General features: G+C 42.2%; 1 protein-coding gene across 1 annotated transcript in view; it reads left to right on the top strand.

The window, feature by feature from the left end:
* Window positions 1–16234, top strand: part of EPO (erythropoietin) — a 157722-nt gene extending 141488 nt beyond the window's left edge. Inside the window, exon 5 of the mRNA XM_078671562.1 lies at window positions 15505–16234. Within this exon, the coding sequence (XP_078527688.1) occupies window positions 15505–15645 (141 nt within the window). The 3' untranslated portion in view covers window positions 15646–16234. The remainder of the gene's footprint in view (window positions 1–15504) is intronic.
* Window positions 16235–16651: the final 417 nt, after the last annotated feature.

Below are 16651 nucleotides of genomic sequence, written 5' to 3'. Positions count from 1 at the left end.
TTTCAAATTTCAGCGCACAGCGGGAAAACCCGCTAGCGCGGTAGAGGTTAAATAGATCATTCATTCACACACATGCATTCTGGTATAATCTACCACAGCCGTGATTAAACCGATTTCCCTAGCTTCTTTTGTCTTGAGTCAGGGTCGGATCGGGAGAGAAAATTGACATTGGCACCAAAATAAAAGTGGCCCCTATTAGGGAATTAGAAAGCTAAACATGTGGCTGATCTTTGCAAATTGGGGTCATTTTGAACTTGCAAAGGATAGCTGTATAAGTGTTCTGCGAGATATGGAAGACTGCAGAGATCTGAGCTTGCTGCAGGCAATGCTTGTTTTAATATCAGGGAAACCAACAGTAAAATCCAGTCCAGCAGACTGTAAAACAGGCCCATAAACAGTCCCAAAAAAATGCTCCACACACTGACCTGTCAGACAAGTACATCAGGCACTGCCTGATTAGCCTATAGGCCAGTCCAAACCCCTCTGGAGTTTATTATGCACTTTTTTGGTATTAATGCCAAACACCCTTTTTTTTACAAAGACTCCGGGCTTGTGTACTTATCAAAATTATTTTTTTAGATGTTTAAAATGTATTCAGATTTTATATATATGAGGCTGATGCACGCATGAATTTCCTCGTGGAAAGTCAGGCCGTTAAATATTTTAAAATATTTGCCACTCTTCCTGGCTGTGCTATTAAGAATATAGTCTAACCTGGGTAATGTGAGCTTCCCTTTCATGATGCTGAGATTGTTTTATCTATCCAGCTGCCTAAGCCAGCAGCATTATGGGTTCCTGAGCTTTAACTTTTTTCTCAGGCAGCAGCACAGATTGGAGGACTGCAGTCATGAGGAATGCATTGCAGTCCCAGCACCCTCCCCTTCTATCATCAGATTTAAACATCAGAGTGCAGTTTTATGTCTGACAGCTGTATGGGATGTCTATGGATATACTAATATACATGGATTTTTAGGTCTGGATTGACAGTGCAGGTGGCGCTGGATTTTACCAACAAATAAGAGCTTTTAGAGTACTACTGAAAGAGGCGCCTAAGCTCCACCCACAAGTTGGTTCCCCTGAGTAAAGGATTTGATTGGGCCTAACTTGTGTGGTTCCACTAAAAAGACTGCTTGTATTGCATTTTTTGGCTAATGACGAAGCTTATACTCACTATAGCAGGACTGAGTTGGTGAGGGTGGCAAGCCAATGATCATGGCTATAGATCTGATCTGTCTACAATGAAACGCACTAAGCATGGCATATTTATTGTGAAAAGCATATGTTAGAGTAAATAGGCAATGAGGTGTGGATTATAATTACTTTATATTAAAGCCTACAGATAGGTATTTTGTTACATAGAATTTCACAGATTACTATAGTAAGCAAGGGTTTTGGTGATGGTCACACCACGTGACAAACCATGGGTAAAGAAGGTCTGCTCTGTGAGAATCCTTGTTAGGACCTCTTAGGAGAGATAGTATTTTCCTTCACTAATTCTGCATACGAAACCTGTAACTGCAGTTATCCATTATAGGTATGTTTCATAGATTCACACGCTTGAATCATTCCCTGTTGTCAAAGTGGGAGTTCCACAGTACAATAGTAAAGTAGTATGTATAACTATCATAGGTTGTAATGACAGTAAGCCATCAGTTTAATAGCCTATCTGTCCTTTTTTTTAAAAAAGGACCAAACTTGAAATATGGCTAATCAGGTGCTAGCACCCTCTTAAAACTTCCCAAGAGAGGCAGAGTCCCTCAGATTTTCAAGCACATGTGAGATTAATATCCCTAGGCATAAGGGGAGCCTCTCATGGGAGGAGGGAGGGCCACATGTGAATCTATGAAATATAACAATACTGGATAACTGCAGTTACAGATATGTTTTCCATGCTTGAATCAGAATAGCAAAAACAGAAAACAAGGGAAACCCTACTCACAAGGAACCAGGGTGAAATGTTTATCCAGAAAAACAACGGTTCCTGTGGAATGTCACTCAATAATTCTACGATAAAGAGGGTACTTAATACCTATCCAACTATTAGAGAGAGGGTGGCAAAGAGAAAAGACACAACTGAATCAGTATCGAACCATTCTTTTATATGTTTCAATTGAAAAAATCAATAATGCTTTAGACTACAACATATACTACAATATATATAAACAGTGCAATGTGTCCCCAGTGGTTTGTGAAGTAACCAAAACAACGTGTGTACATTTAAGTGAGCTATACAGGTTACAATAGTGACTATTTACAGAAAGGAGACATGACTCCAAAAAATATTTAAATCAGTCATAAAACAGTTGCTACACAATCATAAGCACTGTATGAGTCTCATTCGCCTCCAGTACGTCGACGGCGTTTCGACCCTTAGAGTGAGGGTCTCATCAGGACAGGGAGTGAGGGACGTCTTAGAATGGGCTAATGAATACGTAACCCATGCGTGTAGAAGTAAAATAAATTTACTTACAGTGAACCCAGCCGGGCACACTGTCTTAGACACTTGGTAGTTGTGATATCTCTGTCTCAACAGGGGGAGGTAACGCCCATTAGCAAAATCAGTCAAGGTTCTGAGCGTGTTGTCCACTAGCACAATTGCTAGCTTCCGTAGTTTGTTTTTTGACAACGGACGATGCCGTCTCAGCGCGAAATGGCCAGGGGATCCCTGGGCGCTTTAACCACTTGCTGGATCGCTACTTTCCGAGAATCGTGTCTAAATGAATCAGAATAGCAAGCACTATTGTAGGTAACTAAAGTATCCTTAGAAGATGGTGGGTAAAATGTAATGCATCTTTATGTTGGTGTAAACAAAATATACATTGTATATAGAAATGTATATGCAGAGACATCTCTTGAAATTGTAAGTCTTAACATATATATATAAACCATAGATAATTAAACATAAATGGAATAACCAAGCAGTAATAAATAGGCTTAAATACACTTGAATTCAATATGAAAAAACACCTCTATAAAAGAGGCTTACCTTATTGGAAGAGATGGCATAACACCACCTGGCCTACCGCTGTGTCACTGCACTATGTGGATTCCAGGCAGTAGTTCTCCATGAACGTATGGACGGTCTTCCACGTTGCAGCACAGCTTATCTTTTTCAGCAGAATGCCTGCAAACAGAGCAGACACTACTTGAGTAGAATGTGCTTTAGCTTTCGTTGTTAAAGGTTTGCCTGCTTTAGAGTGGCAAAACTGGATCATAGCAGAAAACTGTTGTGCTATTGTTGCTTTTGTTACTGCAGTCTCTTGACGAGATTGTTCATAAGAGACAAATATTTGATCTGTTTTGAAATATTCTTTGTTCGGTGTAGGTAAAATTTGGACATGAGAGCGTGTCACTTCTGGTGGAGGAGCTCTCACTAGTGGGAAAGCTTTGAACAGTCCTTTCATACATCGTTTTATGACTCTTGTTGAGCAAAGAATAGAGTCTGTGTAGAGCATCTGTATCTTGTAATTGCGACAAAGTGAACTTTGACTGAAGCATGTACAAAGCCTGACTTGGCTAGCGAGAGGAGATAAGGCAAAAGCTGTTCAGGAGAAGCTTCAAACTGGTGTAAGTAATTTTATTGACACCAGGAACAGAATCTTTTCCATTTCATCTTTTCCTTTTTAACTCTAAAGGTTTATTTGTGCCTTCTGCCTTTTCTTGGGATCTTATATATCCTAAGTCCTGAAACTCATAGAAGTCAGGAGCCATGCATGCAAGTGGAGATAGGATCCGGATGTATTATTTGACCCTGGTTTGTTGTCAGGAGTGTTGGTGTCAGGCGATTGAAACTGGTCTCTGTCTAGAGGATGAGCTCCGTAAACCAGTGCTTCCTCGGCCACTTGGGGGCAATCAAGACCAGGAGACAGTGTTCTGCTTCATCTTGTTGAGAACCTTGTGACTTAGTGGGAAGAGGGGAAAAGATTTCTGAATATATTTCAGACCATCGCAGTGAAAGGGCATTCCCCCCGACCATGGGAGGGGATATGAACTGTCATAGAACTGTTATTTGGTATTGTTGTTTGTTGTGAAGAGATCCAGTGCTGGTTTCCCCCAGATCGAGAATATTTTGTCGAGCTCTTGTGGCAACTGTCTTTGGCCCAGCTGAGAGTGTCTGCTTGGTGTTGTGTACTCCGGACACATGCTCGGCCTACAGGGATCTGTTGTGAGCCATGAGCCAACTCCAAAGCTCTTGGGCTTCATGAGAGAGTGTTAGAGATTTGGTACCTACTTGTTTGTTGGTATAATACATGCTGGTTGTGTTGTCCTTATGGACCAACAACAAGAATCCTGTTATTCTGGGAAGAAAGGCTTTGCAGGGTAGGAAGATGGCTTTCAGTTCCAGGATGTAGATATGCATGGATCTGTGACGTGACAACCACTTTCCATGGATATGTAAGGTCAAGCAAGTGGCTTCCCAAACCTTCCAGTGAAGCATCCATAGTTATGACGAAATCGGGTACCAATGGTAGAAACATGAGGCCCTCTGACAGATGAGATGTGTGAACCCATCACGTTAGCATGTCTATCATCTTTGGGGTTATGGAAATCAAGTCCTCAAAGGACTCTCGGGACTAAATCTATTTAATCCATTGGAGCTGTAGTTCTTCCTGCAATGAGGTTGATCGCTAATGAAATCATGCCGAGTATTGACTGGAAAAGCCTCACAGAAACCTACGTTTTTCTTGATATTTTCAAAGCCAAGTCTGCTAGTCTCTTTTGTCCTTCCCGGGAGAGGAAGGCCTTGTTCTGGATGGTATTGAGGTTGGCTCCTAGAAACATCATAGTGTGATTAGGAGCAGTAGCGGTCGGTGGTGGGAGTAGCCGCAGGGCGGTGACGTGGGGATGGGGAGGGGCAGGGTGGGAGGTAGTAATCTATGGAATACGGAGGATTACAGGTAAGTAAACATATAAATAAATAAAATGAATTTCGTTGCGCGCACTGCATCCCCAAATGCGATGCAGTGCAAGCAACGGCCAAGTCAAATATCTTGAATTGAACTTCAGGTCTAAAAGAGGTTGCTTTGAGCCATCCTGGGCGCCTTAAAACAGCTGCGCATGCCAGTTGACTGAAGTCTATGGAGGCAATGTCCACGGCTCAATCTATGATCTCAGGAGAGGCGCTTTCACCCTCCTGTAAGATCTTCTTGGCTTCAGGTATTCTGTCTTCCGGAATGAAGTCAATGATGGAACAGATATCTGACCACATCTGCTGGTCATAGCGGCCCAGAATAGCAAGGGTGTTAGCTGCTTGAACTGTCATGGCAGACATGGTGGAGAACCTTTTGCTGTTATTGTCTATAGAACGCCCCTCTTTGTCCGGTGGCAGCGATATTTGAGTGGACGGGTTTTTGGATCGACGCTGTGCCGCCTCAGAAATAGGAGGAATCCTCTGGTTCTCTGTATTTTTTGTTGGTACGAGGCAGGACAGCTGCCACCATGGCAGGATTTCTCTTTATTTTCAAACCCTCTTACCAGACGTAGTCGATGATGGGTATAGCCTGAACTGACTTTCTTGACCGTTCCTTGAAATCATAGATTAAACAGTCGGAATGTGTGACCGATATAGGGAAGAGGAACCTTGTTGCATCTCTTTCCATGAGGCTATGAACACATCTGATGTCCTCTAGAGGTGAATCGACCGGGTGTTGAGGAGGTAGGGGACGGTGTGGGTATGACATAATCATCCCAGTCATCTAGGGGAGGCTGAGGCTCAGGAAGCTCGCCTTCTTCTGTTTCGTCATTAGATGACGATTGATCGTACCTCAGTGGTGCTGCTATATTGGAAGCAGGCGTAATCCTAGGAGTGGCAGAAGGAGGAATAGGTACTGGATTAACAGGAGACACAGGCTGTGATGGTGTCACCTATTTGTCATGAAGAGGTTGTGGGAAACATTTCTGTTGTCTGAGAGCATAGCTTGCAGATCCTGGACTAAAGAACTAGGCATTGGAAAGTCCTCCTATCTAGGTGGATGATCAGGGCAGTATCTGAAGGGCTCATAATGCCTTTGAGCATGATAATACCCTCTTTCTTCATCAAAGTCCTCATCCTGTTCTTCTTGGCATTTTACGTGTAACTCGGAAGGGCTGAGCGCTGTTCCGAAAGGACCGTCGTCGTTGGACTCTTCAAGGCCCAGTAAATGGCTTGGAAGCAAAGGTGACACTTTGCTGGGCGAAGTAACCTCAGGACGCAATCTGTTATTGGTCATCTTTGTGATTTTGATCCTCATCAATGGTGGTGTCGATGGTGTCATGGTCAGAGCAATGTATGTATTGTGCCTTGATACTTGTGTTGAAGTTGTGCACCTTGTAGATGGAATCGTCATCGATGGGACTGTAGTCGATAGGGTGGTCGATGGAGTCATTGGCGGTGGTACAGGCGTAAACAAAATCATCGTTGAGATCTTGGATGGGGCCATCATGGATGGAAGTAGAGTCGGCGAGAATTTCGATGATGGTGCAATCTTTGTCGATGGGATGGGTCGATGGAGGCAGCCGTCGTCGTCTTAGCCGTCGATGTTCTTGACTACGAGACCGTTGTAAAGGTCGTCAACGACAATCTTGCTGTTGATGGTGACAGTGCTGTCAATGGGGCCTTGAAAGAGGACTTGCGATTTGTCACTGAAGGATCTGAGGAGAAACAAGGGTGGTCTTTATCCCTTTTAGAAGGCGTAGATGCCAGAGATAAGGCTGTCTAAGAGGAGAATTTTTTTGGTTTCTCCTTTTTAGGTCGAACTTAGCGGCAGTGCGCATGGGCTGCTCACTCTGTGAGGCATGATGTAGTGGGGTATGCTGTGGAAGCCCCACCCACCCTCCTCCCATATTTTTAATTGGCTGGTGTCATTGTCCTTGGTAAATGCTGGCTTCCGATTCATTATGAGGCTTTTTAGTCACTCCAGAGTACCGCCTTGTCGCCATTTGTTACTGCCCATAAAGACTGGATCTTTTACTTGGCTCGTTACTTGGTATTAACCCTGGGCAAAGCACTACGCTACACTCGTATAGTTTGCGAAGTTTGCGCTACTTCGCACTACACGAACTGCACATAGCACAGTGCAAACAGACGTAGCGTAGCGGTAATTTTTTGCTTGCTCGCGGTCCTCGACGTCAACTTGGCGACCGCGAGTAACCAAAATGACATCCCGGCGAGACTTTTTCCTCGATCGCGATCAGCAAAATCAAGTTGCTGATTGCGAGCGGGGAAAATAAACCTCCCGGCGAGATTCTCAACGCGGGGAGGTCAGGTTTCTCATTGCCAGTGATCGCGTATGCTCGCGACCGCTCGCGATGAGAAACTACCAGTCCATGTTGAGAAAGCTGTCGCTCGAGTAAAAATCTACTTGAGCGGCAGAAAACTACAGCTCGCACTGTGCAAGATGCCGTTTTCAATGATTGCACAGTGCTGGATTCTTGTCCGCACTGTACAATCATTGAAAACGGCATCTTGCACAGTGCGAACAGGGTACTACTCAGTTCGCGTAGTGCTACTCGTAGCTCGTGTAGTGCGAAGTGCACTTTGGGTAGCTTCGCGTAGCGCCACTTCGCAAACTACGCCCAGCCCTACAAGTCGGTATGCTTTATGTAGTGGGTGAGCACTATTTTGTTTATTGATACTAATGGTGACAATGGTGGCAGCCTAAGTTGTTGTATTTGCATGCTGAGCGTGGCGCCCACTTTAGGGACACCGCGCCCAGTTTAAATTTTATTTTTAAAAGTGTGATGCTGAGCGCGGCGCCTGCTTCAGGGACAACGCGCTCTCTTTATTTATTTTTATTTTGTTACCTTTAATACTGAGCGAAGTGCCCGCTTCAGGGACACCGCGCTCGGTTTTATATATTTTTTTTACTTTAATACTGAGCACGGCGCCCACTTCAGGGACACGCGTTCTTCCTTTTTTTAAACTTTTACAATGCCAATAGGTTAAAACTCGTAATTGCGAGACCTATTGCATTGTAAATGCTTGTATATTCTCCTTTCACTTTTTTTGATGTCTCCTCTCGTTTTCCGTTTGAATTCGCAATTTTTTTCTTTTACGTTCTTTCTTTCTTTTTACGCTGATTTATAATTCTGTGTATAGTGCGTGTTTCGTTTCCTTGGGTTTACGGTTTGCAGCGTCCTGTTATTTCTCGCAGCCTTGTGGGTGGCCAGACCTCTTGAGTGCAGTGTCGCCGACAGCAGGAAGAGACCTGACTTCAAGACAAGTGATAGGAGGGGGACTATAAACCAGCTCAGGGAGGGGAGGAGGCGCCTGCGCTCAGACATAACGGTGACATCCACGTCTTTGGGTGCACCTGTAATACCGGTTTCCAACCCGCTTCCAGAAGGTGGCTCTCTATTACAGGTAGGGGAGAAACTGCACCAGGCATGACAGGGCCCCACCCGCTGTGGTTACACCTGCCCTCTCTGAATGCCTTTCTGAAGAAATCACAGTTTCTAAAGAAGCAAACAGGGCAGGAGCGGCCGGCTAAGGTAACGTTATTGCTGCAGGTTGCATACATTAGAACCCGGAAAGGAGGCTGCGGGCGATTGGATTTTTTAACACACAAATTGGCCTTGGTGCAGGGTGGGGCCAAAATTTGTCAAGAATGGACGCCTATTCACTCACATGGATGTCTCGTGTAGATTTTGCTAAAAAGTTAAAACGTGAACTCTGCTAAGGAAGTTTTTGAGCTTGGGTGGGCAGAGCTAACAATGGTGTAACAGGTACTGTGGCACTGTGGCCCAGGGTGGTAGAGGCCAATTGGAAACCAATTCAGTTTTTTTAAACTATACATAAATGTCCCATTTTCCATGTAAATTGTGGCTCATGGCACACTTGCTATTGAAGACGATGCTTTGATAGGGCGATCAGGATTTGAAAACCAAAAACCAGGCTATGTCTGTAACATAAAATCAGAACTAAAATATGCAGCCACCTTAGGGCACAGAATTAGGTCATTCACAATTTCCACCAACATAGACAGCACAGGATGAACAAGCCACTAAAGAGAAATTAAAGGCACTTTCTCACTCAGTGTCATTTGTGTTACATACGCTGGTTTCTGATAGTGGTAGCAAATTAGTCCTGGAATTGCTGGCATATATCTTCCAATGGTGCTCACCCCTTATGTCACCCTGCTCCGCACCCATATGCAAATTTTGAATTCACAAGATCCACACTGATTTTTAGCGATTGGACCTTTTCCATTGCCTCGGCTAGGCTCTGCAATGCCCTGCTCCTAAATTAAAGAGAATAAACAAATAAATATTGCCTTCCTCCACACAGTACTTAATTTGTAAAAGAATTGGGGCAGGGGCCTACATTTTTACTCAGAAGTCTGCGGCTTACGCTAACGAAGATCGGGATGTGGAATACCAAGGGTGCGGTCACTACAAGTTGATTCCACCTCATGCCCCATTAACTCACTCTTGCAGGTTCTTTTTCATCCCTGTTTTTTCCTTTGTCACTGTCTTTCTATCTTTCTCTTCTTCCTTCTCTCCCCATTTTGTGGAGAAGTGTGGCTCAATGGTTAGAGCGGCAGACCCTGATGCAGAGGTCTAGCCCGGGACCAGGTTCAATTCCCTGCCTCGGCGGGTCTTGGGCTCAAAATTCCACGGACCTGATAATTCTCGCCTCGGTGCCTATTTCAATCAAGGAGTCCCACTCTGCAACTCTGAGCAATAGCTTGCTTAATCTCCACAACGGCCCCCACAACGCTAAGGATGCCTGGCCTCCACCTTGGGGGTGCCCAGGAGTGGACACCTAACAGGGAAAGCCAGGATGGGTTCCACAGCGGTATTTGTACAAGCGCCTTGAGACCCTTGCGGGTGAGTAGTGCGCTATACAAGTATCAATTTATTTTGTATTTTTCTCTCTCTTGCTTTGGATTATAGTCTGTTGAGGAAAAATAAATGCAAGTCCCCTAAAATTCAGTGCCTGTGGGTCTCACCTGCAATCAGTATCTCAAATTAAGCACTGCACAAGATCAAATCTTGGCTCACTATCACATCAGAATAAGTTAGGTCCCACCAGACTGTGGCAAATATTCATCATATAGATCCCTCTACTGCCATTTTGTCCGTTTTATGCAGACCTATTATGTTTCTTTTTTTTTTTGTAGAGTGTTACATTACTTTAGCTAGTGCAAATAAGCTGTGTGCTTGTACACAAGAATACTTGCCTCTATGCTTAGTCTGCCATCTTTGACTTCTACTAAATTTAGAACAAGCATTGGCAAACCCATTATGGCTCGTGTTGGTTGCCAGCATTTTGACTTTGCCAATGCTTGGTTTGTTTCGCCGTGTTTTTGGTTTGTCATAAAACATTGTTTTGGGAGTTTCCAAGCCCTCTCCCATTTTTTGTTTTTAAAATGCACACATTATCATAAAAGTTCCTTGCACTGAAGGAAACTACTTGATGTGCAGATATTCTCCTTATAAAAGAGCACAATCCAATAACTCACAGTGAAGTCAGGCCATGGCTGAAGTGGGATGATCCATTGCTCTATACTCAGGGGAATTTAAATTATGTGGCAGGGAGCACCAAATTATGCCACATGGTGGACTAACTTATGCAGCAAGAAAAGGCAAATTATGCAGCATAATGCGGCACCTTTTTGAAAATATTACTTCATTATTTTGTCATTTTTTCAGACGGTAATACTGTCTGGGCAAATATTTCACATAATTAGTCCCACTTTAAGAAACAAATACAGAAATAGGCAACTGAAAAATGACCAGTTAATCTTTACAAAAGGCCTTTCACTGCACGGAAACATGTTACACTTTTTCTAGTGACTTTTGATCAGTTTGAGCTAGAAGCACATTTATTTTTGTTAAAGCTTGCAGATTAGGATGTAGATGATGCATTATTTGACAAATGTTGCAAATCCATAACCATGCAAAAAATCTGCAACCGTAGAAACTCATAATTCCAGTGGCCTTGCCTATATTGTATGCTGCAGTGAATGGCAGAAAATGAGAATCGCATAATAACTAGGGGTGGGCAGAGCTTGCAATGTTTCTACCTGTGGAATTCCGCAAAGATACCAAAAAAGTCTGTGAGATTCCATGGAGCTCCGCGAGCAGGCGGGATTAGACTGGAGAACCCCTTTATAGACAGGTGAGTGGTGGAAGTAAAGGTAGTCACAGGGAAGCGAGTTGTTGCTCTGGATAGATGATGTTACCGGTTATTGCATCACCATGTGTGCCGTTGAATGTTTACCAACATTACCAGGAAGGTCTCACAGCAGGCTCAGGCTGCCAATTTCACTTGAAGTCCAATGGAGAGTCAGTAGGCACTGAAGCAGCGTGGGCCCGAGTGTCTCTAAGTCTGTGTGTCCTTGAAGTGGCTCTCGCAGGGGACTCAGGAGAGCCTGCAATCTGTGCTCCTGGGTGAACCATTTTAGGGTGTGTGCAGGGAGCGCATCTTCCATTTTTACTTGTTGAATAGACGCTATATTGAGTAGGCATTCGTTGATTGGGTACTGTGTCCCAAACTGTCTTAGGGTGGATGTTTTTTCCACAAGAAAACTTTGAACTTTGTAAAACTTAGGAACCACATAGGTCAACTCCAAGGATGCACATAATGCAGTTTGGAACCACCTTATGTCCATTTTGTCCAACACAACTGCATGCTCTCAAGAAAGTGTGTATAATGAACACAAACTTCTGGGCTGCGCTGCATGATGTTCTTACCTCAGACACCGTATAAAATGCCCACACTCTCACCCACGCTCCTGGTTACTAACAGTACTTGCATGTCTTAACATTGTATTCATCTCTTAAGCTGTGCCACTGTTAAGGTGATCACATTTATGCAAAGTTAAAAGAGGTTACAGACTAGATTAGAGCCGCTGCGAATACTTGAAAAGTTCAGTAGGCAGCACATCCTTGTATCAAATTACAAGAAAGGTGACACACCTGTCACATGAGCTGCTGTAACATGAGACGTTGTGAAATCAGGACTAAACTAAATAAGTGGAATTAGGCAAATGCATTATTAGCAAGTTTTATAGCTAGCTCAGTATATTAATGCACCCCCTGCATCGATCTGTGTACAAAGCAAAACATGCTATTTGACGATCCTCCTTTATGCGGAAAGAAATGTGCACTTCCGGTTTTTAAGTTGAACCTGCGCATCCGCTGCTCTGGGGCATGCTGTATTGGAGTATTGAATAGAAGCCCTGCCCACTCTCCGCCAATATTTGTCATTGGCTTGTGCCATTGTCCTTTGTAAATGCTGGCTTCTGATTCGATAAAAGGCTTTGTTAGACCCTTCTTAGTACCGCCTTATCATCATTTGTAACCTCCCATGGGGACTGGCCCTTTTACTTTGGTTGTTACATGGTATGTCTTTTTTGTCTGTAACAAATACAAGAGTCCCTTTTCCTTATTTTTAAGGAAAAAATCTCAAGCGGTCATCTATTCTAAAAATGCTATATTAGAAGCCAGTATGTTGAATGTAGCATGGAGTAAAAAACAAATGAATACATTTACATATACATAATATAACCCTTATACATCAACATATAATATATCGCTAAATAAATAAGATCGGCAGAGTACAATGAGGGCAAGAGTTGGCAAAGGAGTGGATTGTATATCTTATTTTATTTATCAAACAATGTGTTATCTTTTCATTATTTTGGTAAAAAACATCATCATATTTATTAAAACAATACAATACATAATAAAACAATTTATATTATAAGAAGAAAACTGTTGACGCGGCTTTTCGGTGAAAAAGATCGTCACCTTTTTCAGGACAATAGTTTCATGTTAAAAACAATCTAAATTAATCTGTTTGCTTCACAGCCTGGTTCAATCGGCCTTTGTTGTGGTTACAGTGATTTTGTCAAATGTGATTTTGGGGTTTTTCACGAAAAATTACTTAAAATGGAGTCTTGGGTTTGTTCATTATCCCAGACGAGTACTATTCATTTTCCTCTTGATTGGTTGGTGTAGATTATCGCCAACTGTCAGGGTGGAATTTTAATGATTTTTATTGATACATCCCTCTTGGTCTACCACATCTTTTATGATAATAGATTAAGTGAGCTGGTACCTGGGGTTGAATCTGGACGATCCTCACTTTTGAATTAAGACTCCTGCGGTGTATGCCTGATGGTTGCTTTGTGAGAAAGCTTAAACTTAGTACAGGAGGCCTCAGTTGGTTATGGTGACAAGCCAATGATAACATATTCAGGCCTTATTGGTTCCCTAGGAAAAAGTATTTCTGATGACATACGTCAGATATGTTTCTTATGAAAAGTTATGAGGAACACATTAGTACTCACATATTGACTGTGAAAAGCATAAGTTAAAGTTAATAAGCATTTAAGGGGCCATTGTTATTTATCTTTATTAAAGCCTACAGATAGTTATTTATTTACATGAAGTGTCACAGATTAACTTTGTACGGAAGCATGCTCCAGGGATAGAAAATGTGCAGTTTATTCACACTAGAAACTCTTGATAGCTGTCTGCCATGATCTCTTAATAAAAAAAATCATTAAATAATATATATATTCTTATATCGGAACTTTGGACCATATTTGTTCTGTCATTAGTCTGTCTCAGTGTCATTTACATGCTGTTTCTACAGCATACTGCATGGGTTAATGGTTCAGTCCACATCAATTATTGGCTCTCTTGCCCTGTGAATGACGGGATTTTCTGTTCACATGGCACCTGAAAATGAGAACACTGCAGTGTCAAGGCTGGATGGACAGACCTTTAGTTTCAAATATTCTTCTTATTCTAGTGTGCCTTCCATTTTGCCTCTTCTCTCTTTATTTTAATGTTTGTGAATACAATACTATCGCACTCCATACATTGCTGACACGTGGCTTGCTTGATGCTAATTTGATCTTCAGTGGCCCGCATCCCAAATGGCTACTTACTCTAAACCATGAGACTAATATGTAATGCTGTTGTTCATAGGGTAGCATTGTTTTACTATTCCAACATGGTCAAAACATTGGTTTTAAAGGTGGCGGCCAAATTGGAACTTTAAAACAACTATAGACTAATTACAATGGCAATCTAAAACAAACATTCCCTTCTATGTTTAGTTTTGTTATTGTTATCATATGCAATCATAAGCCTTCTGTGTTTAGATGACAGCATACTTTCTTGTTTTTGTAATATTTAAATTTATCTTGCATATGTTGTTGAGTTAGTGTGTTTTATTGTTATTGATTCAGAGGGTGAATGTAGGATGGAGTCAGTGGATTGATAAATGAATACCTGAGTGCAAAGGTGAGTGCCAGAGTGCATGTATGACTCGTTGGGTGCCTAAGCCCATCAATGACACAAATGACAGTTTAATTCACAGGCTAGACCCATTGACATGGCCAAAGCCTGGTTCCACATAGAGTGATTTACAAGCTGGTATTAAAATTGCTAAATTATTAATTATTTCCAATTTGTAAGTGTGCTGTCTTTGCTTCCTGCTAGTATTTGTCTCTTTTGCTTAAGAAAGCAGTGGGGGGAGATAGGGAGTGAAGTGGTTACCATGTACACTGTGAAGCTATATTTAAAGTATATGCAAAACATTCAAGAATTCCTGTTGTCAGCAGTCACTGCTCAAGAGTTGGAGATGGAATGTTACAATCAGGTGGTCTACCCAGGCTTTGGGTCAGCTGTACAGGACCCTAGGCCCATGACTAATTTGACTGTGGGGTAATCATGTGGTGCTCACTGGTATGGCTTCACAGCACTGTGAGGTGCCTCGTGCATTTCTACAGAGTCCTAGGCAACTGAATTCTATAGCACAGTGGCTACGAGCTCCCACCACACATAAGAGCAATGATAGCATCATATTGGTGTGCTGCCCTAGTGTATTGCCCTTATGTTGTGAGTTGAAACCCGAAAGTATGTGTTGCATCCTTCACATGCAATGCTCGTTGGATCATTGAAAACGATTGACTTGGCAGAGAACATCTGAGTTGTCATGTTGTACCTTTGAATGTTCTATTTCGTGGATGCATGTGTCTAATTCTTAGGCCCTTAGGCCTCTGTAGCTATAGGTAGAGTTCAAATATGTTAAAATGAGATGGGAAAGATTCAAATAGGTCTTAATACCTATATTTTGCAAGAAACAAGGTGACTGCCAAGGTTTTCAATTATTGTCCTACTGTATTATGTTCTTAAGGAGTCGTCCCCTACAGGCATGCAGTAATAGCTAACTCCACACTGCTTTCTGGCAAGTGTCCAATAAAAACAGATTTTTCTTTTTGCATAGTGTGAAGCAAGTACTTTGCATGCTCAAATAGCAGACAAAATGAAAGTTCATAGATCATTTTGCAAAATCCCAATCCTCACCCTGTCTCAAAAAAGTCTATTGTCTGCCACAAAGTTCAAATGCATCATTTGATTTTACCTTGGTACAGTATTTCCGTTCGGCATACACAGAAAAAAGTGAATGCATATAGAAACAGAAATTCGGAAAGAGACGAGACCAAGATAGGACAGTCTAGAATGGTTTGAGCTTTAATATATTTCCGTCTTTTCTTTTTGAAGGAAGAACTGACCAGTTCCAGCTCTCTGCAAACGACGTTGACAGCAAGGACTTTGAGGAGGCTCTTCCTCGTTTACTCGAACTTTTTGCGAGGCAAAATCAAGCTCTTCGTCACCGAAGCATGCAGACAAGATGATAGGTGATATCCCTAGAAACCAATACAGAAAAAAAGGCAAAGATAAAACCAAGGCAGATTAAAGCCCAGATGGTGACAGCCGCTACTTCACTCCAAACCATAAAGGGAAAAGGACCCAGGACGACGCCTGCTTCATCCATGTTTCATTTTTCCTGAACTTGCTGATTCAATGACTGAACCATCAGGGGCTCAAGGACTGGAAGCATCTCTGGTGTATGAACTCTCCCCAGCCTTGTTTTGGGGCTACAGACAATATGATGGAAATATACTGCGTTCTTGCTGCAATGCCTTTTATGAAGGACTCTTAAAAGAATGCAAAGCAATGTAAAATGTATGTGCTGCAGGCAATTCACCGACAGAGTTTATATTTGATATTAATTTAATACCTGTACAGTAACGTATCTATTTATCATATATATGAAGGAATAACGTTTGTTAAAATGAATGGGCACACAGCTCTTTGTTTGGGAGCTGTTTTATACCTAGGTTTGTTTGTACCTTCAAACATCTAAAGTAAAACAAATAAAGCCAGGAACGGTATTCGGGCTAACCTTCACTGTTTCAAGACTTTAAAATTCAGATATGTGTATGGGGAAGTTTGCACCTCTGCCTGTGCCAACGTCCTGCGATAGCTTTGGGACTGAGCAGCATTTGTTCTTAAACAAAATGGTTTAGGGTCCGTAAATTTGGTGTTAAGAATAGCAGATCTACACTTACCTACACATACTTTCACGGTATTTCTGTTGTCAATATTTTGGTCATGATATGTTTGCCCTCTGTATTCTGACATGTATGCAACAATGTCAGCTGGCCACTTAGAAAACCAGACCGAACACTGAGCGTAGAGCGATCATGAGCTGTGGAATTCCCTGAGTCTGCAAAAGAAAAAACATTGAATATCATTGTATTATTATTCTCCAATGTTTGCTTTGCCTCGAGTGTCGATGTAGCATTTTAAAACAACGTATTTACTAAATCCAGCTTAATCATAGACTCTGTGAATTCCTGACACA

Source organism: Lissotriton helveticus, chromosome 12 (genome assembly GCF_964261635.1).
Source record: "Lissotriton helveticus chromosome 12, aLisHel1.1, whole genome shotgun sequence".
Lineage (NCBI taxonomy): Eukaryota > Metazoa > Chordata > Amphibia > Caudata > Salamandridae > Lissotriton > Lissotriton helveticus.
Note: the sequence above shows the minus strand (reverse complement) of the source record. Positions and strands in the feature narration are given on the sequence as shown.